The 24,302-nt window shown below is 38.1% G+C and overlaps 1 protein-coding gene across 10 annotated transcripts in view; it reads right to left on the bottom strand.

Annotated features, from left to right (window-relative positions):
- LOC106877675 (uncharacterized) overlaps nt 1-24,302 on the bottom strand; it is a 123,725-nt gene that overhangs the window by 77,482 nt on the left and 21,941 nt on the right. For 6 of the 10 annotated variants that reach the window (XR_008266439.2, XM_089338888.1, XM_089338887.1 and 3 more), the window contains exons 2-5: nt 8,391-8,497; nt 7,661-7,769; nt 6,218-6,237; nt 5,493-5,615 (exon numbers count right to left, since the gene is read on the bottom strand). Coding sequence is in view for 9 of the 10 variants with exons in the window: in XM_089338888.1 (XP_089195014.1) it covers nt 5,493-5,615; nt 6,218-6,237; nt 7,661-7,769; nt 8,391-8,497 (359 nt within the window). In the remaining variant the exon portion in view is untranslated. The remainder of the gene's footprint in view (nt 1-5,492; nt 5,616-6,217; nt 6,238-7,660; nt 7,770-8,390; nt 8,498-24,302) is intronic. The other 4 variants (XM_089338889.1, XM_052975337.2, XM_052975336.2 and 1 more) reach the window with 2 other exon arrangements.

Below are 24,302 nucleotides of genomic sequence, written 5' to 3' on the forward strand. Positions count from 1 at the left end.
AAAAAACAATATAGTTCCCAACACCATCAGGAACATACATCTACCCACTTGTTTCCTCAGCCCTACCCTTCGGCGATCACTGAAATACATACATACGTTCGTCATCAGAAGCATCTTACACCTTCTGCACCAACAACTACATGAGCATATACGCAAATTCTCTGAAATAATATCCAGTATCACGTCAACCAATGGACATACATACCGAAGAATAACTGCAGCTATTGACCGATGCTACCACCACTGTGTTGACCAAGAGAAGAAACGCCTCAAACCTAAATTCCAGTGGCTTTGTACCAAATACCGACACAACTCGGCCTATTACACCAACACAGATGAACAGGACACGTCCACAGAACGAGATAACACTAACACCGAAGATGCCAACACACCATCAGCAACAAAATCCCTAGTCACAGACTTGAGTGGGTCACTCTCCCATGAAGAACTAGAACTTCTCAGCCTGGGACCTAAATTTATCTTGAGCCAACAGCCGAATGAAAAAATCTTATTCGACCTGGAAGCCAACTTTTGTCGAACAGCATACCAACTCAAATGGCTGTTGGTAATAAAGAAGAACAACAACACACCTGGCAAATTTCCTACGTACCAATTAGACTACTTACTCCACCCTCCCCCAACCAACCAAGAACTCAACCACAAACTATCCAGATTGAAACAGTCTATCTCCAACATCTTGAGGAAGGAATTGCATATAACCCCAAATTTAACCAAGGCGCAACATAAAACACTGACTAAACTAAAAAACAAAAACCTTGTATACTTACCATCAGATAAAGGAAAAGAAATCTGCGTGATTTCTCGTGAAATATATGATAGACTGGCTCAAGAACATTTAAGCAATGACAGACTATATTCTGAAGTGACCAATATAACTGCGACCAGGATTGAGGACTGAATTAATACCGCATGGACTGACAACTTCATCACAAAGAACAGTAGATTGCCCAGATTCTATCATCACGACTCAGATTAGACCCATCGTCTCCAGCGTAGAAGGACCTCTATATAAAATATCCTGGTTACTTTCTCACATCTTGAAACCCATACTCTCCACCTTTCCAGGACACGTCAAGAACTCCGACGAAGTGATCAAAAGACTGCACCAATTGCTCCTAGATCAACTCAGGCAAAACAGATATGCTTTTAGTCTTGACGTTGTCTCAATGTACACAACGGTACCAGCACACTCAGCGGTCAACCTATTGACTGACTGCATAATAACGTCCAACACCGAATACTTCGGACTTACCGCAGCTGATATCCACCAACTTTTGTCCATCATCGTGGACAACACCTACTTCGCTTTCCAGGACCATATATACAAACAGACAACAGGTCTCCCCATGGGATCCAGTCTCTCAGGCCTACTAGCCATCACATATATGAACCATCTGGAACGTCGAGCATTCAACATCTGCCACTCATGCGCCTTCTTCACCAGGTACGTAGATGACATCCTCATACTCACAACCTCACGTGAAGAGGCTGAAAGAATATTCACAATGTTCAATAACATGGACATGAACATAAAGTTCACTATAGAACATCCCGACATCACTGGATCACTATCATTACTTGATTTCAAACTGAATATAACGGAAGAAGGGGAGATCCACACCGAGTTCTACAGGAAAGCAGCCAGTAGAGATATGTTTGTCCAATACAATTCAGCACTTCCACTCGGTGCCAAAATAGGATACGCCAGAAATGAACTTGCACGCATCCAAGGCAAATGCAGCAGAACGGAGGACAAGGTGACCCACACTACACGCTTCTTAGATATATTGAAAACCAACGGATATCCTAGATCCATTGTAAATCGGCTTAAATATCCAAGACAACCAACATGCCGAACACAGAAAACCCAGCAACACATGCTTCCTTAAAATACCCCATTTTAGCGAGAGGATAACTACAGCCATCCGAAGAGCCATACGAAGAGAAAGGCTAGACATACAACTAGCCCACTCTGGCCCCTCTCTGAGAGGACACCTCGCAAAGAAACTAATAAAGGACAACAATCAATGCACATTAACAAATTGTCCCATCCGTGACACAGATTTATGCCAACGGGTAAATGTTGTGTATAAAATACAATGTAAGAAATGCAACAAGTTCTATGTGGGTAGCACAACAAGACCGTTACACGTCCGCATCAAAGAACATATGAACATGAGAGCCTCCTCCTTCAGAAAACATCTTGATAGATGCCGGAACACTGATAAAAGCATAACAGTCACAATTGAGGCCAATGAAAGAAATTTGGGTAATTTAAGAATCAAGGAAGCTTTACTCATACACAAACTAGGACCCCAAATTAACAACAGGATGGAAGTTGGTAATCAGTATATTATTTAGCTACATCTGGATGTGTGTAGGTTAATTTTTAATAACATGCTCATATATTGTTTACAACAAAAAAAAAAGAAGGGCAAAAAAAAATAATAAAAAGAAAGAAATAAAAAAGAGAAGCTGCACGTATAACACATAACTTAGAAGCAGCGCCACAGATGTATCAACACAACACACATGAGATTGAAACAGCCGACCTCACGCACTTCTCATGAGGAATTCCAGAAGAAGCTTTGTGAGACCACTCCTGAGACGCTTCAGAAAAAAGAAAAACCGTTGGAAAAAGTTTATAGCAGAGACTCCGGCAAATTAAGATCTGAAGAAGGAATTCTAATTCCGAAATATCATCGGATTACAGTTTACCAAGTTACAACAGGTATACAGTCCATTTTTTGTTCTATATTGCATTGTTATACCTTCCTATACTTTTATTCTTTACAAACAATACACAATGCTTCAAGCAAACTACAATACTCTCTTATTATAGTATTGTATACAAATTATATAATATTATATTAAATATTAAATAATTCATAATATATATAAATTAGTAAAATATAAAATATTTAGTTGTGTCTGGGGAGAGTCATTCTCTTTTAGTGCCTTATAATTCAACATACTCACTGGTAAAATTTCCATTCATTTACATATTTATTTTTCTAAAATTTTCATTGTGTCTTGCAATCTCTTCAATAGTTATTGAAAAGGTTGCAAGACGCAATGTAAATTTTAGAAAAATAAAAAAGAAATAAGTGGAAATTTTACCGGTGAGTGTGTTGAATTATAAGGCACTAAAAGAGAATGACTCTCCCAAGACACAACAGAACATGCTTCAACACACAAACTCACATAAAGAATCTTACAAACCAAATACAAAAACGAAATAAAATATTTACTTATACATAAAAATAGGGACGGGGGAACTGAGGGTATTATGTGGCCATGAGGGGTGGGCAGTGGTTCAAAAAGTTTGAGAACCACTGATCTACATCCACTGGGTTCCCTCTGGCCAGATGATCAACAAAGAGTACATTGTGTAGGTTCTGAAGGAGTTCAGGAAGAGATTTTATTGGAAAAGGCCAGAGCACCTGCACTAGGACAATGCATCAGTCCACAATTTCATCCTAGTAACCAACAACTTGACAAGGATGAACATCAAAACTGTTGTCCACCCTCCCTGCAGTCCAGACTTTGCTCCCAATGACTTTTGTTGTTCACTAAGATAAAGGAAAAGCTAAAGAAGAAGGTGAAGGAAGTTGTAACAAGGATAACATCTTCATTTTGGCGGACTTCCATGGAGCCTTCATGAAGTGCTGGAGTGCTAAAACAAAAGTCAGAGGATCGTACTTTGAAAAGAGATTAGAATTTTGTGCTTCTTAGAAATTAATAAATGTCTCTCCTGAAAATGTCTCAAAACTTCTGGTATGTGCTTTGTCTATTACATTTTAGCAATGCATGTATATATATTATATATTAGCAGTGCTTGTATATATGATATTATTAGCAATTCATGTGTTGTAGATGATGGTATCAATAAACTGTGCTTACTGCCTTGCGCTTGTGAAAAATCTAGTGCAGCATTTCACAACAGGGTCTGTATTTATTATTTTCTCGATTCAGTCAGAATGAAAAAACAAACTGTTTTTTCCCCCTTTTTCTTATGGAGGGCTTTTGTGTGTTTTTGATAACTTTAACTGTTGGCAAAATTTGCTATGGAAGAGGCAAAGTCAACTTTCATCTATCCAAGGTCAATAAAATAAAGTACCAGTCTGGAGACAATGTAATCAACTACTCCTTTCCATCAGATTTCTGGCTTTGGACTATGTTAGAAACAATCATCATCATCATCAAAGAGAGGCTGACAGGTTAGGCTGTCAGACAAAATACTTTGCAGCATTTTGTTACATTCTGATTTTTCCAAATCCTACCAAGGTTGATTTTGTATTCCATAATGAGTCAAATCAGTCAGCCAGTCAGGGTGTTAAACTAATGGGTTATACCAGTGCAAATTCAAATCCTGCCTGCAATGATATAATTTTAAACGTTGGGTAGCCATGTATTTTCTCTACAGCAAGACAATCCTACCCCTGCTTGTTTCTGGCATAAAATCACCTCTACACCCTCTCTTTTCTTGTTCTTTTCTGTTTTACAGGTTACTTGGCAAACTCATAAGTGCCAGTAGCACAGTAAAAGCACCCAGCACACACTGTAAAATGGTTGGTATTATGAAGGGTATCAAATCATAGAAACCATACCAAAGCTGACATTTGTGGTTCCAGATCTGGTCAAATCACCCAATCCATGCCAGCATGGAAAACAGATATTGAATGATGATGATGATAAAATTGCAACATTTTCTATAGTCTAGTTGTCTAGCACACCTTAATGACAACATATCGCTCTTGGATATGCAACATCATCATCATCATCATCATCGTTTAACGTCCGCTTTCCATGCTAGCATGGGTTGGACGATTTGACTGAGGACTGGTGAAACCGGATGGCAACACCAGGCTCCAGTCTGATTTGGCAGAGTTTCTACAGCTGGATGCCCTTCCTAACGCCAACCACTCAGAGAGTGTAGTGGGTGCTTTTACGTGTCACCCGCACGAAAATGGCCACGCTCGAAATGGTGTCTTTTATGTGCCACCCGCACAAGCCAGTCCAGGGGCACTGGCAACGATCTCGCTCGAAAATCCTACAGGAGCCAGTCAGGCGGTACTGGCAACGGCCACGCTCAAAATGGTGCATCTCATGTGCCACCCGCACAAGAACCAGTCCAGGGGCACTGGCAACGATCTTACTTGGCTTGCCGGGTCTTCTCACGCACAGCACATTTCCAAAGGTCTCGGTCAGTAGTCATCGCCTCGGTGAGGCCCAATGTACGAAGGTCTTGCCTCACCACCTCAGCCCAGGTCTTCCTGGGCCTACCCCTTCCACGGGTTCCCTCAACTGTTAGGGTGTGGCACTTTTTCACGCAGCTATCCTCCTCCATTCTCACCACATGTCCATACCAACGCAATCGTCTCTCTTGCACGCCACAACTGATGCTTCTAATGTTCAGCTTACCATGAATAATATAAAGAGTTGAAAATGAAGTCATTTTTGCCACTTACCGTTCTTCCATTTCCATCTTCTTGCCATTGAGCACCACATTAAGGGTGTTAACATGGGCTGGTGGAATGGTGATCTGCTTCTGTTGTATTGGAAGTAGGAATGTCGCAGAATTGTAACAGCTGCTTTACCGAGAGTCAGAAAGTAGGTAAATCTGTATCATCAGTGAGTAAAAAGAATGAAGGTGGGAAGTCATTCAGGAGAAGAAGTATAAGTGAAGAAAGCCGAAATGTTGAGGAAGAAGATGATGGGAAGTAAAAGAATTGGCAAACAGGCGAGTCAGAGAGGAGAGTAAATGAGAAAAATTGATAAAAGGAAAGAGAGAGAGAGTGCAAGAGAGAAATAGAGAGAGGAGAAGAAGAAAAAGAGAGAGAATAAAAAAAAAGATAACTAAGTTTGTTCTCACTTTCTATTCACTAATTAAGTTGAAGAGTGCTGCAAATTTATACATTTTACAATAAATGCCAGAAACCAGGAGTAAAAATAAATAGTAATAGTTTTAGTAGTAGTAGTGGTGGTGGTAACACAGTAAGAGTAATAATGGCAGTTTTAGTTGCACAGTAGTATTAGTATCAGTAGTGGTAGTAGTAGTAGTAGTAGTAGTATCAGTAGTAGTAGTAGTAGTAGTAGTAGTAGTAGCAGCAGCAGCAGCAGCAACAGCATCACCACTATCATAAAAATTGATGTTAACAACAGCAGTTGCAATAGAGAAAGTAGTAATACTTACCCATTTGTTTCACTGAAGCACTACAATATAAACAACAATATACAGTTATTGCATGGAACTTGAAGTTAACAAACAACACCTCTATCATTTCTTCTCTTACCATCATCATTGTTGTTATAAGCCAATGATAGATCCTATTTGCAGGGCAACAGTCTGCTATCAAAATCTCCATCATCCTACAAAATGCACAACCCGTTTTAAAATTTGTCCACCATTTTCCCTGTGTTGTAAAAGGTAACTAAATAGGCTGGCAACAAGAAGGGGAGCTGACCATAAAACACTGCTTCAGAAAACCCATCCCAACCCACCACAATATGGGGAAGTGGATTGTAAAATGATGGCAATGAAGGTGATAATAGAAGTTGACAATAGCAACATTGGCATTACTAACAATAGACACACCAACACTGACAACAATATTCACAATAGCAATGATAACATTTGTGATAGTAACAATAGTACTGACAATAATCACATCATGTAAGTACCAACAACAGTGACAATAGAAACAACAATAGTGACTACAGCATCCCCAATAGTGAAAGTATCATTTACGCTAGCAACATAAGCATCAATAACAGCACCAGCAGCAGTGAAAGCAGATCAACATTATAGAAGGATAGGTTGTATTCCATCTAATGTGACTCTACTCAGAAGGCTATAATATCATTTGACAGGAACATGGTATAAAGAAATACATGGAACAAGGTGGTAACTTTAAATGTCTTTAATGCCAGCCACACATATATATACACAAGCTGAATGATAAATGGAAGTGGTTGGTGGACATTTATTCATATATCTACATGCATCTACGTGGGTTGTATGCTTGCTGTTAACCTTAGTGAGGAAGCTCATGAACAGGGATATGTTAGAACCAGTGCAGTGTCGTTGGTGCTGTGTAGAGATATTGTTGACAACGTTGGTGAGAGATATGATGGTGGTGACGAAAATGGAGGTTGCTATAATATGGTCAGTGGTTAGACGAGGAGGAGGTGAGTTTTTATAGCAAACAGTAGGCTCAAATGGAGTTTAGAACAGACTATCTCATGATTTATTTGGAGGTTGCAATTGGTTAGGTTTCATATTGGTGTGCGATAGAGTAAGAGACAAATTGCACCAATACCAACCAATCAGAGTGTCAGACACAACGGGGTCCAAAACATCACCCAAAGGTTAGCTGTTACCTGCTACGTTCGTATGTATGGATATATAATAGAGAGAGGAAGTTCACTAGAGTTCGCTACAACATAATGCTGTTACTGTGAATTTGCAAAACAAGCAGGGTATATTTGAAGTATTTGTTGCTGATAAAGACATTTATTGGTTCCTTCTGATTTTGGATTTTATTTCAGAGTACAGTAGAGAGAAATATTCCCCCTCCCCTACTTTGTATTTATCAATATGAAATGGAAGTAAGTTTGTTTTGTTTTTGCTTTTTACCTTGTTTTGTCCAGAATGCAGGTCAATGTCCTTCGTTGGGTAACAGTCCTTATTCACCACAGCTTTGTAATGTCTGGAATATATTGGGTTTTTGCCCACACTGGAACATCTGGAGTAACAATTAGATCAAAGTTGAGTAGTTTGTACAATTTGATGTTAAGTTGGTAGAACATTTATTTTTGGGAAAAGTGAAGAATTGAAATGGTTAGCCCTGATCCAGCAAGCCTGCTACATACATAATTGGCTAAATGATAAGATGTGATCCATAGAACTATTATTTCTGATACACCATACTTCTTGCCGTGTACATTCCAACATGCAGTGGTTAACCATAGTGGGGGTGTGAACAATCTAGTCAATTTTTTAGTATTGTTGTTTATCTCCTGATCGGTCTTGATCAAGCACAGACTTATGATCAAAATGTCTTGAGAAACAATGTATTTAGGGTGACATAATCCACTGTTTTTTCTTTGTTTTTTTTTAGGTAGTAGAGTATTATTTGAGGGAGATTTGGCTGTTATTTCTAGAAAGTAAAGTGAGTTATCCTTTAGTATTGTGTAGTATGGTGTGATGCAGTGTAGCATGGTGTGGTGTAGTGTGGTAATACTGACATAACAAGATGTATAACCTTCGTTCAGGGTGCTGAGATAAATTACAGAGAAGAAATGTCTTAAAATTTACAAATCAGTAAAACAAAACATATTTAATAAGAAAAACAAGAGAAACTTACTTGGATGCTGAAACTTCATAAGAGAGACTGGTTGAGGGACAGAGGGAAATATCAGAAATATTCTCACTTCTTTGACATTGCTTCCATTGTTGATAGACAGTGGGGAGCTGCAAGAAGTTTTGATAACAAATAAATGAAAACATGACATCACCACACACACACATGCACACAACCTTGTTCATTAAGCACACTGAACATGAATTACCATGCAAAGTCTACAGAGATCTCAATTGATATTAAACTGAGAGAGGGTGACAGTCAGACAGACAGAGAAAGAAACAGATGGATAGAAGGATGGATAGGCAGAGAGACAAACAGATGGATGGACAGACAACCAGCCATAACAAATTAATAACATCTATATACCTAGGATGTAAAAGTTCTGTCAGATGGGCTCTAACTTATTGGTAGAAAAGCTTCTTTTGACTATCACTAGTCAGAAATCGTGAAGTGGCACAAACTCGTGATTTTAGAATGTTTTAAATGTGTATATTCTCCTGATGGAAACAGTTTTTTTCACATCTCTATTCATCAATTAAAAAATTCATTGGAAACAGTTGTAGTAAATGAACCATTATCTATCTTTTGCTATTTATTTATTATTCATCTTATTCAGAACCAGCTATTAGCATGGATCCAGAGTCTATTAAGTAGAGTACAATTGGTGCAGTGTATGTCCCTAGATACAACCTTGAGATCCATAATATACTAAGTCAAGTGTAGTTAATCATATATACCACTAAAATAATAATCTGTCTAAATGTTAGTATGTGGGTATTTGTTCCTATTCTTTTGTAATATACACAATTCCCTTTCTATATGTATATGTATTTGTGTGTGTGTGTGTGTGTGTGTGTGTGTGTGTGTATGTATGTGTGCATGTGTTTGTATATATGTGTGTGTGCATGTGTTTGTATATATGTGTGTGTGTGTGTGTATATATATATATATGTATATATATATGTGTGTGTATATATATATATGTATATATGTGTGTGTGTATATATATGTATAAGTATGTATTTATATATGTATATGTGTGTATATATATGTATTTGTATATATATGTGCATGTGTGTATATATATATATATATGTGTGTGTGTGTGTGTGTGTGTGTGTGTGTGTATATATATATGTGTGTATATGTATATATAGGAGAGTATTGTAATTCACTTGAAGCATTTTAGTATTGTTTGTAATTAATAACAAAGAGTAATAATGTGATTTTTGAATGGCACAACAATGGACTATAATAACTTGTGTCTGATATATTTCGGAATATCAAAAATTCCTTCTTCGGATATCCCTAGGGTTTGATCGAGTCACTGCTACAATCGATTTTCCAACGGCAGTTTTCTTTTCTTTTTCCCCTTTTTTTTTCTTTCCCTGGAAGTTTCTCTGCACTGATCTCATGAAGCCCCTTCCAGAATTCCTTGTGAGAAGTGCATGAGGGTGGCCATGTCTCAGGCTCATGTGTGCTGGCACATCCATAGCGCTGCTTCTAAATTATGTATTATACATGCAGTTTCCTCTTTTTTCTCTCACCCCCGCTTTTTAAAAAATAAATAATACATGAGCATGTCATAAAAAAACCATGCATAAGAAAATATAATATTACATATTACATTGAAGGAGGTGGTGCATATGTAAAAACAATAAATTTTTTAAATTTCGAAACCAAAAAAACAAAAAACAAATAAAAGATTAATTAAAATTTAAAAATTAACAGAAAAAATAGATAGGTAAAAAAAAAAAAAAGGTATGACAAAAATTAAAGGATAAATAAAAGGGTCCTAAAGACAGTAGAAAGTAATATATATTACTGATGAAAATTTTAGAGAAAGAAAAGGCCAAAGTTACAAACCCAAGATCAATATACATATATTTTTGCTTTTTGCATTTTGTACTTTTTTCTGTTGCCCATTTCCCCCTTCTTTGTTCATATGCATTTTATATATTTTTGTTGTCTTGGTTTCTTACAAGAGAACTTGAAGTGAGATTCAAAACCAAATCAACAAATTGCCAAGTTAAAATCATGGTTTAATAATAGGTTTTTTTCATGTGATTGGCAGAGTTTTAGACCAAACATCATGTGATAGATCATTCTAGAAGCCTCCAGAATATTCTCCTAACAAAGCATATAAATAGGCATGATTTGAGTGCCAAAAATTTTGTTTGTGGCCATCCACAGCTAAGCTAACCACATATTCATTTTGCTGCTTTTAAGTTATCATGGATCCTACTCAACCTAGACATGCCACTATTGTTCAATGACATGAACCCAGTATTTTCTTCTGTCTTGGCAACTTAATTACAAAGCCTTTTTAAGCAACTATTTACTACATAATATTCTTTCCGGTGTGTAAAATTTGTTACAGCAATTTCTAATTCATGATCAACATGAAAATTATTTGTATGGTAAAATAAAATTCTGTTATTTGCTGATGGGTGTTGCATTCATTATATACAGCCTGGTTCCAACTTGACTACCAGCATCTCATATCTTTGATCTTCATCAATCATAGCAACCATCTACTACATTTTGTGACATTCTCATTAGACCTCACATTAAGATCATTGATGTCATTTTTTAAAACAAACACAAAAAAAGATGACAAGGATGGAGACACTGATGTGAGTGAGAGATGTTCCCCTGGCTCGACAAACCACCAAAGTAACAAAGATGAAATTATGAGTGAGAGACCTGACAGGGAAGGAGATACCAGCAATAATGGCCCCACCACCACAAATGTGAACAACTGAGGTAAAGAAAGGGTTAAAAAAGGAAGAAAAAAGGAAAGCAAAAGCTTCTTAAAACAAACAGGAACAAAAAATGATAACAGAAAAAAAGAAAAAGAAAAAAAGAACAGCTTTCAGGAAAAACAACCGATGAGAAAAATAAGCTAGACTGAGCATACATGAAGGTACCAATTGTTAAAAAGAAAAAAACATTGGGACAAGGGACACCCATACAAGGGAGACCCATACAAGGGAGACCCAGACAAGAGAGGCCTGTGTGTGCTGTCTCTTTGTACCAATAGAAATGGTACAAAGAGAGAGCAAACACAGGTGTGTAACTTTTACCTTCGTGTTGTCTACTGGCATGGAGATGATGATACACACTGCCATCTCACACACCCAAAACTGTTTCATAGCAACAGCAGCATGAGACAGGAGGAAAATTTCCCTTCAAAGGGATCAAGTAATAAACTGTTGTGGTGGAAGCTGAACATCCCGAGAATGGACAGTTCAGAATTGTATAAATATGCAAGCATGCCAGGAGCTGTGCTTTGGCAGCTGGAAGACATACCACCGCAAGGGAATCACTGGAGGTGCAGGAAGTCAGAATTGAACTGGAGAAGTTGGAAGAGTAAGAGCTGATCTAGAAGGAGCGGTCAAGTTTCAGGCTGACCCCTCCAGAAGAAGTAACCAACAAAACAAAAAGGAGGACAGTAGTTTACAGAACACTGTCCACAAACAGTAAGAAAATTGAAGTAGCTACAGAAGCTACAAAGAAATGTCTGGAAGAAGTAAAGAGTGTTGCAACATTCTACACTAGAAGATACAGCACAGTGGAGGTGAGGTTTGTCACCGAACAAGAGGCAATAAATCACTCCACTGTGACACTGAGGTCGCAAGAATAAATACTCTTGCCAACCTACGGCAGAAAAAGAGTCGCAAGAATTAGGATAGGCAGAGTGCCACCAGGAATTGAAGAAGTGTGACTGGTGGCAGCCGTGATGCATGGAACCCACGAAGACACAAAGTGGCAAGAAGAAAATGAATTGGGGGGGGGGGTTATGGCCTGGAAATGGTCATCCAGGTCACCCAGCAAGACCTGAATGAAATAGCAGAAGAGGTGTTGCTGCCTGAAGACATAAAGTTGAGAGTGGTGGTAGAAGGGAGCCCTCCAACATGCTACCATCACAGAGAAAAAGGGCACATCGAAATAAAATGCTCCCAAATAAACAATGAAACCGAACAAAACCAGCATGAACAAAGCTGGAGTACCGAAATGACAAACCCAGTCCAGGAGAAGTGTATGGCTGACACAGAAGAAGAGGGATTTACAGAAGTATCCAAAAGAAGGAGAAAGGAAATAGTAAATACATCCCTGAAAAGCCCAAAAAAGAAAAGGAAGAATAGTAAAACAGAAGACATTGTACAGCAAACACACAATGCACAAGACACACTCACACAGCATATATCACCACCAGTAACACCAACAAAACAAAAAAGGAAACTGCCCCAGATAGTCTGAGTTCATCATGTAAACAAACAGCCACAGACAGGCATAACACACAGTCCCTTAAAAGGTCCCATAAAAACAGAGCACTTCTTGTAACGTACACAAAAAGTACAGCAATTGAAAAATCACCAAGTTCAAATCGGGGATTAGAGTGAAATTGCCAGCTGAGGAATATATAGAAAACACTAAATGTATATTAATAAAGAAGGAAAGATATGCTAAATTAAAGGAATAGTTCGGGACAAACATAGACCCATTAAGAGTGGAGGTGGTATATGATGACCTACCTATTGTTGTGAACTATGGACAAGTTGAAACCGTATATAAACTGGTAAAATGGAAGTAAGTTTTTAATATTTTTGGAGAGACTACACACATGATACTATGAAAGAAAAAAAAAGATATACAAACTTTAATAAAGAACAGTTGAATGGTACTGCTCGAGAGTGGCGTTCGAATAGCCATTGCACCTTCATTTATTTATAATCTATTTTCATTCATCTGTTTCATGTTTTTTGTCCCCACTTGTATCATTCTGTCTGTCCTTGTACCATCCCCTCTGTGTTCGGGCCTGTGTGCCCAATAAAGAAATAACATTGTCGTATACACAGCCATTTATTAGACAGGGAGTCATAGAAGCTAAAAGAAGAGATATCGTGGATTACATGTTGGTGATTTGACAGTTGGTGAATGAATAAACCAGAAGTCCGTAACCACAATAAAATATCAAAACGTAAAGAAAGACCCCAAAAGGGAAAAACTTGTGCGCTATCTGCACCGAAACAAAAATATGCAAATGTAGTGTGCCTTACTTCCATCTACCGGGCTGGTAGATGCAGTCATAAGTTACGCAACAATCTTTTTTATGCATAGTGCAAAAAATTGTGCAGCAAATGACCTGGTTACATTAGTTTCAGAGTTAGAGCCATCATCAGTAACATAGAAGACTACCACAGCAAATGGATCCAAGGTGGTCATCATTGTCAGCAGCACAAGTGTCATATCAATACTCTTCCTAAATATTAGAGTGGTGTTACAACTCAGTAACAGAACCAAAATTACCTTCCTGAGAAATTTTGTAGCATGCAAATACTCAGTGAAATGCATCTAAAACCTGATATTATAGATGCAGAAATACACGTACTAAAGTATGTTGTATCACAAACCAACGGAAAAAACAGTCGTGGTGGAGTTGCAATGTACAGCCACGAAGACCTCACACCCCAGACCCTTTCGTCATACTTAAACTTGGTGTGTGACACTAATTGTACATATATGACAACTCAAGATAGTTATATGTACTACTTATCACCCAGCAGATCATGCAGGCCTGTTCGAAGACTGCGTTACAAAAATAGAACTCTTAACCAAACTAGAACAACACATCTTATGGGAGACTTTAACCTGCCCAACAAAGGATGGTCTGAGGGCCTTTTTCTTCTTGGGAATGACACGGTGCAAACAAAGACAAGTGGAATCTCTGCTCAACCTCATCTACATGTTATACATACAAACCAAAGTTACAATATACTCGATCTTTGCTTCACAAACAATATGGATCTCATCCATAATATGAAAGTGACACCAATACTAGTCTCAGATCACGATATTATAGAGCTGATCATATATGGAACAAGTTTATTAACCATCTATTAATTTCACACTGTGTGATGACCAAAGTTGGGGAACAATAATCAAGACAGCTTCTGAAAGTTCTAAGAATCCATCTGATCAGCCTCTTGCATTTCATTGCCAACTTAGTAAAATGCACATGGAAGGCTGCATCACTACAAATGTCAATATTTAAGTCACCCACTGAATGAGAAAGAGAGACAATTTCAAGAAAGTGAGAATATTTCTCAATGAATTTTTGTACCAGGAGAGAAAGTAACTCTGATTTTCATTTCAAAAGCAAGGAGCAACTGTGTATAGGTGTTTCTCCTTCAACAAGCATCATTAGCACAGTATTGTCCTTCTTGTCTATGAATCAAAGGTAGATATTTCGCATATAGAAAAAGAGTTGAGAAAATTCATGACCAACAATTCTTTGCATAAAAATTTGTTAATCAATTACAGGATTTCTACTTTTGGAAGAATTTAAAACTCAACAATAAATAGTAACTCAACATCCTAAATAATGAAATATTCATCAGTTTTATAATATAATGCTTTCTTGTGGCAGTACAGCCATAAACTGTAGTAACTCACTATGCCTAATCAAGGTCTATGGACTGAGCCATAGAAAATTAAGTGCAATTTGTAACAAGAAAACTACACCTGTAATAGATTAGGAGTGAGTAACAGTTTTTAAACTATTTGAGAGATAACATCCCAACATGGTTGGTAATTAATCTAAATAACAATATTTACATTATCATTTCAGATAAGAACTCTGCATGAGGTATAATGCTCGATAACTCACTCTCTCACACAGGAGCCTACAGACACAGGGATATACATTCATAGACACAGACACACTTAGAGGTATAGTTATGCACGCACACACAGTTATAAATGCACATGTACACACACACACACACAAAACTAAACATTCATGACATGCACTAAATGTAGGCCAACAAGAAAGGAATTGTATTGAAATGACAACTGAGTTGAATACAGTGCAGCAATCATAGGGAAATCATTTGAAAGACACAGCAATCCTCTACCATTCACATATATACAAGTGAATAGATAGATACATGAAAAAATGTACACATACATGCAGATATATACACATACCATACACAAACACATGTAGATCTAATTAAAGTTCTTTCAAGAAATTTGACCTAAAAGGTCAAAGCAATTAAACCTACAAGGAAAATTAATTTTATCTCATGACCTCAGGTCAGTGATTGTTCTGAAATTTAGCAACCACAATTGCCTAGAACATCTTTTATCATAGGTCTATATTATGAGAGTAAACCTAGGGTTAAAACATCAACTTAACTCACCATGTAATGATTCAAATTTTAACTATTTAACCCCAATATATTACTAATACAGGCTAACTATTTTGGATCCAACAATCTGTAATCCCATCTCATTAGTTGATTTGGACATTATTTTAGCTAGCCTAATTTCAAATTGTCTAAGTTACTGAGCCAACTTAGCACAGCTATTTTTGATGTGCCACTGGTAGAATGAATTATCATTAGTAGAAATTAGTAGAATTATTTTTCCTGATGGTATTAAGTAAAAATAAACAAATGCATTTCAAAGAGTAGAAATAATTAACAGTAACTAATTTAAGAAGAGGCAATAAACAAGCCCTTGTAGTTTAACAGGTAACAATAACATTATTACTTAGCAAGAGGCAGTGACCATTGGCCTTTGCAGATCCTCTGGTATGGCCTCTTGAATTTTCTGCTTAAACTGTTGCAAGTTGACATCAACAGAAAAGATATGAGCAGAGAAGGTGTTCCAGAAGGCCAATGTCCTAGAAGGAAAGACTGGGCATAGTGATTAGTGTAGGGATTAATGGAATTAGATATAGATGATAAGAGTAAAGAGGAGTTGGGAGTGGTAGAGTTGCATTATACCAGCCATCTTTGATGAGCTGAGATCATTATAGTAGCAGTGAAAAAGCTAAAGAGAAAAGACAGCACATCTGTGTGCTAAAAGCTGGAATAGTCTGAGAAACTTTATGCTAAGTTAAGTGACTTGTCACTGAATGCAGTCTAAAATATCTGTGTGTAGCAGCAGCAACTTCCCAGATATGGGAGCAATACTCCATTGTGTATCTCATCTGAGCTTTGTAGTGGATTAGTAATTGCTGGAGGATGAACCCTTGAAAAGATGAACAAATCGTTGATAGGCAGTCCTCACTCTGTTAAGAATGTGCATGTTCTTCTATGTCTCAAATTGGTTCTAGTAATATTTAATATTATAATTAGTCCATTTATGTAGCTAACTTTAAAGGTAAGATGGTAAGGAAGAAGAAGTATTCATATACACTTAACTAATCTAGAATCACCATCTATAAGGTGATACTTTTTCAGACTATTAGCATATTGTATCTCTGCATCACAAGAGGTGACAAAATGGATTGGTATCATTCAACCATAAAAACATCACCTCAAAAAAATCCTGTCCAACCCATGTCTGCATAGAAAAACAAGTATAAAAACAGTGACAATGATGATGATGATGAGTACATCTCAACTAGTTTTATCTAGGAATAAGACATCAAATGTCTTATAATATAATATAATATCACCTGACTAGAATCAAACTAAAACCGTAAGATAACTGTTATCCACTAAAAGACTGATAAATATACTACACCTAACTCTGAAATAAATATTCTGAGTTCAAACCTTGTCTGGTACAATGTACACATCCAGGAATAAGGTATCAAGTGATGAGTGATGAACCAACCAGTCAAAACATTGTCAAGGTGTAAATGTTAAAATCAAAAATACATCTCTAAATCTGAGGTTAATAGTTTGAAAAATTAAAGTCATCTTAATAATAATAATTCATTAGAGATTTTTGACCACCATTTTTGATAAAATAAAATCTCTAACATAGAACAATACAACATTCTGCTCAAATCATTAATGATTTGAGGGAGTTTTTTTTTTTGTATCACATTTTTAAAATGGCAAAATTGATAAAATGTTGGATAGAATGCCTTGCAGTACTGTTTCAAGTCTCTGCACTCTGAATTCAAATCCTGCAGGGGTCAACTTCCATTCTTTTGGTGTTGATAAAAAAGTGAAGACAGGAAACCTGCATTCATAGGCAACTATCAGTTTTCCGCATAAAAACCTTACCCAAGCCTGCACACACAGATGCAATAAATGGCCAACCCTGAACAATGGATGGTCCTATCAAATCATATTTTATAAAAAAGGCATTGCTAGTAACAGGTTGTTGTTGGTAGTAGTGGGGTCCGCAACTCCAGATGAATTCATAGGGGCATATGTTGGGCACTTTTCTTTATAAGCCAATCAGAGCTCATTTTTCTTTAAGTCTCTTCCAAAGAAGAAGTTGACGACAAATTTACCTTAATACTTGACTGGTACTTTATTCATTCATTACAAAGAATAAAAGCAAAGTTGGTCTTGACTGGGTTCTGAGAATCTAGCAAGCTGAAATGAAAGGCCAGCAATTTTGACTGGTACTTTATTTAATTGACCGTGAAGTGAGATCTAGAATGAATATCATCTTATTTCATTTATTTCATCTCTACTTTTTTTGGTTAAACTAAAGCGTTTGACCCAAGCAAAAAACAAAAGAAAAATAGTGTAATCGGTGTAAAACAACTTGCTCTAAATGGATATGAAAAAATAAAGCGTGCTCGCGAAAGGGGGGGGGGGGACTCGGAAAATTCACATCCTCAGACCATGGCCTTTAAACTATAGTGTTTGACCCGAGCAAAAAAACAAAAGAAAGATAGTGTAATAGGTGTAAAACAACTTGCTCTAAACAAATATGAAGAAAGAAGGGGGATGGGGGAGAGGACTCGGAAAATTCACATCGTGAATGTTCCGAGAGGTATCAAAACTTTCATTTTGAATTCTCGTTCTATTCCATCGAAAAGCCAGATAGTTTTTACAAGTCTTCCATGATTATATTTTCTCCTTACGATAACCATCTCATCAATTTTAACTTCGACTCCTGGCCCACCGATCTGATCTTGGTGATTCTCCACCCAATGCTGACAAACTTCCGAACCGAAAGATCTCCAATCAGCCGAGGTAGATTTGAAATCTTCAAATTTTCCATAATTGATCTATGCAGCCAACTGTCTGTAAGAAAGTGGTTCACATACAAAAGAACCTTCCACAGTGGTAACTGGCTGCGCACTAAAAACGTGTTATGGCGAACAATCTTTCTACATCGGAAGATGCTTGTGCTTTCACAGAAGGTGCAAGTTGAATTACATGTAGGACAATCTACAGTACTGGGAATAACATTGTGTCTACGAAAAAAATCTAGTACTTCACTGTCATTATCAAATCGATGAACTCCATCATACAAAGTCAATTGACATGAATTGCAAAGTGCCATCCTGTTGTTGAAGACCAAGTGTATAACACAACTTAACACTTGTTTATCGACAATTGAAATGAATAAAACATCATCATCATCATCATCATTATCATCATCGTTTAACGTCCGCTTTCCATGCTAGCATGGGTTGGACGATTTGACTGAGGACTGGTGAAACCGGATGGCAACACCAGGCTCCAGTCTAATTTGGCAGAGTTTCTACAGCTGGATGCCCTTCCTAACGCCAACCACTCAGAGAGTGTAGTGGGTGCTTTTACGTGTCACCCGCACGTAAACGGCCACGCTCGAAATGGTGTCTTTTATGTGCCACCCGCACAAGCCAGTCCAGGGGCACTGGCAACGATCTCGCTCGAAAATCCTACGGGAGCCAGTCAGGCGGTACTGGCAACGGCCACGCTCAAAATGGTGCATCTCATGTGCCACCCGCACAAGAACCAGTCCAGGGGCACTGGCAACGATCTTACTTGGCTTGCCGGGTCTTCTCACGCACAGCACATTTCCAAAGGTCTCGGTCAGTAGTCATCGCCTCGGTGAGGCCCAATGTACGAAGGTCTTGCCTCACCACCTCAGCCCAGGTCTTCCTGGGCCTACCTCTTCCACGGGTTCCCTCAACTGTTAGGGTGTGGCACTTTTTCACGCAGCTATCCTCATCCATTCTCACCACATGTCCATACCAGCGCAATCGTCTCTCTTGCACGCCACAACTGATGCTTCTAATGTTCAGCTTTTCTCTCAAGATACTTACACTCTGACGGGTATTCACATTGACATTACACATCCAACGGAGCATACTGGCTTCATTCCTTGCGAGCTTACGTATGTCCTCAGTAGTTACAGCCCATGTTTCACTGCCATGTAGCATGGCTGTTCGTACGCATGCGTCATACAGTCTGCCTTTTACTCTGAGTGAGAGTCCCTTTGTCGCCAGCAGGGGTAAGAGCTCTCTAAACTTTGCCCAGGTTATTCTTATTCTAGCAGCTACACTTTCAGCGCACCCACCCCCACTACTAACTTGGTCGCCCAGATAGCGGAAGCTATCGACTACCTCTAGCTTTTCACCCTGGAATGAGATAGAAGTTGTTTCCTGTTTGTTTACAGTCTTTATTGCACCTGAACATCTGCCACAAACAAAAACTAACTTGCTAGTTAACCTTCCTTTGATGTTGCTGCACCTCTTATGTGTCCATAGTTTGCACCGGGTACATCTTATAGAGTTACTACCTACTCCTTTTCTACATACTGAGCAGGGCCATCTACCTGAAGGGGTTTGTGTTTTATCTACCTTCCTACTTATTAGGATTTTGGTTTTAGCTAGGTTGACTCTAAGGCCCTTCAGTTCTAGACCTTGCTTCCACACCTGTAACTTCTCCTCTAGTTCTGATAGTGACTCCGCAATTAGGGCAAGGTCATCAGCATAGAGGAGCTCCCAGGGGCAACCTGTCTTGAACTCCTCTGTGATTGCCTGGAGGACTATGATAAATAAGAGGGGGCTGAGGACGGAACCTTGGTGGACCCCTACCTCTACCCGGAATTCATTGCTGTACTCATTTCCAACCCTCACCTTACTGGCAGCATCTCTGTACATGGCTCGCACAGCTCTCACTAACCATTCTTCTATCCCAAGTTTCCTCATTGACCACCAGATAAGGGATCGGGGGACCCTGTCAAAGGCTTTCTCCATGTCAACGAAAGCCAGGTACAGAGGTTTATCCTTAGCTAAGTATTTCTCCTGCAACTGTCTCACTAGAAATAAGGCATCAGTAGTGCTTTTACCTGGCACGAACCCAAACTGCATCTCATCTAAATTGATTCGCTCCCTAATTAGTTGGGCTATGACCCTCTCTGTAACTCTCATAACCTGATCTAACAGCTTGATGCCTCTGTAATTATTTGTATCTAAAGCGTCACCTTTACCTTTGTAGCAGTTGACTATGATGCTGCTACACCAGTCATTGGGTATGACTCCTTCGTGTATCACCTGGTTCGTAATACGGGTGACTAGGCTATAGCCAACACTGCCAGATATTTTGAGCATCTCTGCAGTGATTCCTGATGGGCCGGGGGCTTTCCCGGTCTTCATAATCTTAATTGCTTTATCTACCCTGGTACTATCAACTCGGATAGCTGGTCCCTCTATTGGGTCGACATACGGCAGGCTCTCTTTCTCCCATTCATTCTCTTTATTAAGCAATCTATCGTAGTGGCATCTCCAGACCTCTTTCTTTGCATCCTCATTTAATGCAAGCGTACTATCATCCATGCGAACACATTTCTCTCCTACAACATCACTATTCTCTCTCCTACACTGTCTTGCAACACGAAATACCTCGAGTCTTTGGTCCTCACGGCGCAGAACATTGGCAAATCTTTCCTTATCTGCTTCCCCTCTGGCTAAATAAACCTGTCGCCTAGCCTCCCTTCTGGCACGTTGGAACCAAATCCACAGGCTTGTCAAAAAGAGTGGGAAATCCTCCACACTAGAAGACTGATGAGTAAACACTGCACTCCCTGTGATCAGTACTGGTCAATGAAAGGTCAGTCGTCCTTTGTCTAAGGTTTGACATACATTACTGACCATAGCAAAGAAAGAGGAAGAGATAGAAAATTCTATCTCTTCCTCTTATGTGTCAGCCAGGCCAAGGAGAAACACCCGCATTTGCATCAGCCTTACCCAAGAGCAGCACTTGCCTTCGCTCAACATACTAAGAGAGGTTTTCGGCCTAAGAAAGACAATGCCACCTTTACTCTTTCTTCCTCTCTCGTCAGCACCACACATTCATTACTCTTTCCCTCTCTACTCACAGACAACCTTTTTCTACATATTTACTAACCATCAAGCTCTCCTTGTCGTCACTATCACTAGAATTGCTACTGTCTCTTTAACAACCTGTGGGGTAAAGGAATAAATATATGTAAATAACATTTCTTCCTTCTTGGAGTTGATGTTCACTGGTTACTTCGACACGAGAACCTTGAAGCGTTACATCTATACGCTACATTTAGATGTGGGCTACATCGTATCGGATTGATATGGCACACCAGATCCAGCCCGCTACAAGATGTATGTGTATTTTAGTGTGCATGTGTATGTGAGTGTGTGTATGTGTTGTGTGAGTATATGTGTGTGTATGAATGGGTACATGCATGCACGTATGAGTATGTGTGTAAATATGTGCATATTATATGTATGTATGTATGTATATGTGTAAAAAAATTTTTCAATTTTAACCGTTCTCTGCGGAAATAGTGACATATATGTGTAGATGGATAAGCGTATATATGTGTATACTTTAAGGTTATACGTATATATGTGAGTGTGTATACGTATTTATATGATTGTGTACACTTGTACATAAGTATAGATAGGTTTATGTTTGCATGTATCTAAGACGTATGTATCCATTCACCATCAGACATTTCTGAGAGGGACACGCACACACATACATATATATATATATATATATATATATATATATATATATATATATATATATATATATGTATATATATATATATATACCGGAGTAAGCACATGCAATGTGCAACAAGGTGGAAAAAAGAGTACTCAAATACCAGAGGTAGAGTAATGTGCTTTTAAATAAAGTATATATATATATATATATATATATATATATATATATATATATACATACATACATACATATATAGTCAATTCACACATGAACAAGCAAGAAAAAACACGAAAAAACAACGCGAGAACATGGAATAAGTACAGTGTTATTGCATGCTCAGGAAAGCAAAGAAAAGAAAGAAGATTTCATGTTTTGAGCAGAGCTCTTCATCAGAAATATAGGAAAAGTCCAAAGAAGGGAAGACAGAGAAAGAAAATGATGCACATGCGGTCACACACACACACACATATTATAATATTAGGGAATGTAAAATTCCAAACATACAGGAATATTCAATTTAGTAATACCAAATTGAATTTTATAATAAATAATATATGTATATAAATATTGTTTGAACATTCCACGCACTAAACCTCGTGGAATCCTTTGTCGAAAGCAGCATCGGCCAACTACCTTCCCGAGGGCTCTGACTATTCGGCGTCATAAAACACCTTTGACTCTGGAAACCTTCGGTTGGTAAATTAATACGACAAGACTTGTCAACTATCAGTGTTTTCGTAATCAATTTGAAAATCCATTGCACGGGTGATTAGCCCATGCAACTTCACCATTGGCCAGCTTTACCTGTTTCCATCTCTCACGACGAGGACGAGGGGTTGGGCTTTGAGAGAAATATTAGCAAAGAAATGGACAATTACAAATTCGGAATTTTGGGTTTGTGTGAAACTAGGTGGATTGATAATGGACAAACTAAGCTAGTTTCAGGAAAAACAATTATATACTCAGGGCACAAAGATGATAAGGCACGTCACACAAGGGGAGTAGCTCTGATGCTGACTAAGAAAGCGGTTAAAGCATTAATAGAATGGCAACCCATAAATGAAAGATTGATACTAGCAAAGTCTAGAACGTCTCATAAGTGGATTTTCCTAACAATCGTTATGTGCTATGCCCCAACAAATGATGTTGAAGAATTAGCAAAAGTTGAATTTTATGATACTCTGCAGAGCGTAATTGAAAAACGGACTAAGAAAGAGTTGATAATGGTTATGGGTGATTTCAACGCAAAAGTCGGTAACATTAATTTAGGATATGAAGCCATTATGGGAAAACATGGTATAGGAAGCATGAATGCAAATGGCCAGTTATTTGCCAATTTTTGCGCAAATGAGTTGGTCATTGGAAGAACCTTATTTCCGCACAAAGACCTTCACAAAGCTACATGGATATTGCCAGATCTGAAAACGCAAAATCAGATTGATCACATCTGTGTAAGCTGCAAGTTCAGGAGATCACTATTAGACGTTAGGGTAAAAAGAGGGGCTAACGCAGCCTCCGACCACCACCTACTATTTGGCAAACTACAACTGAAGTTAAGGGCTTTAAAAGAGGAATGTAAGGTTCAACAAAAATACAATGTTGATTTACTAAAACACAAAGACACCCAAATACAGAAAAGCATTATCATGCAAATCAATGCAAGTAAAAAGGATGCAAAGCAACACAATAGAACATACTTGGTCGAAAATTAAGGATGCTTTTATTTCATTATTAGAAGAATGCGTAGAGTGTGTAAACAAAGAGAATAAGGCGTGGATATCACAGCCATAGAAGTAAGAAAGAAGATAAAGGAAAAATTACTATCGGCAAGCTCAGAAGTAGAGATAAATAGATGTCAGGGAAATTACAACCAACAAAATAAGAAAAATAAAAAACAATTAAGAAGAGACAAACGAAAATATTTCGAAAATTTAGCAACGACACCAGAAAGTGCAGCCCAGCGCCAGAATATGAAAGAGCTGTACAACACAACTAAATTACTATCCGGGAAGAGAGTAAGAGTAGAAAAGGCAGTAAAAGGAAGGATGGCCGGACGTTAACATCAATTCTAGAACAAAAAAATCGATAGAAGGAGCATTTTGAAGATTTGTTCAATAGACTACCTCCAGACACAATAGCCAACATTGTGCCAAGAAATTTGGATCTTAACATCAGCCTTGACCCACCGTCCAAGTTTGAAATAAGAAAGGCTATACAATCCCTC

Source organism: Octopus bimaculoides, chromosome 21 (assembly GCF_046866305.1).
Source record: "Octopus bimaculoides isolate indiv1 chromosome 21, ASM4686630v1, whole genome shotgun sequence".
Taxonomy (NCBI): Eukaryota; Metazoa; Mollusca; class Cephalopoda; order Octopoda; family Octopodidae; genus Octopus; species Octopus bimaculoides.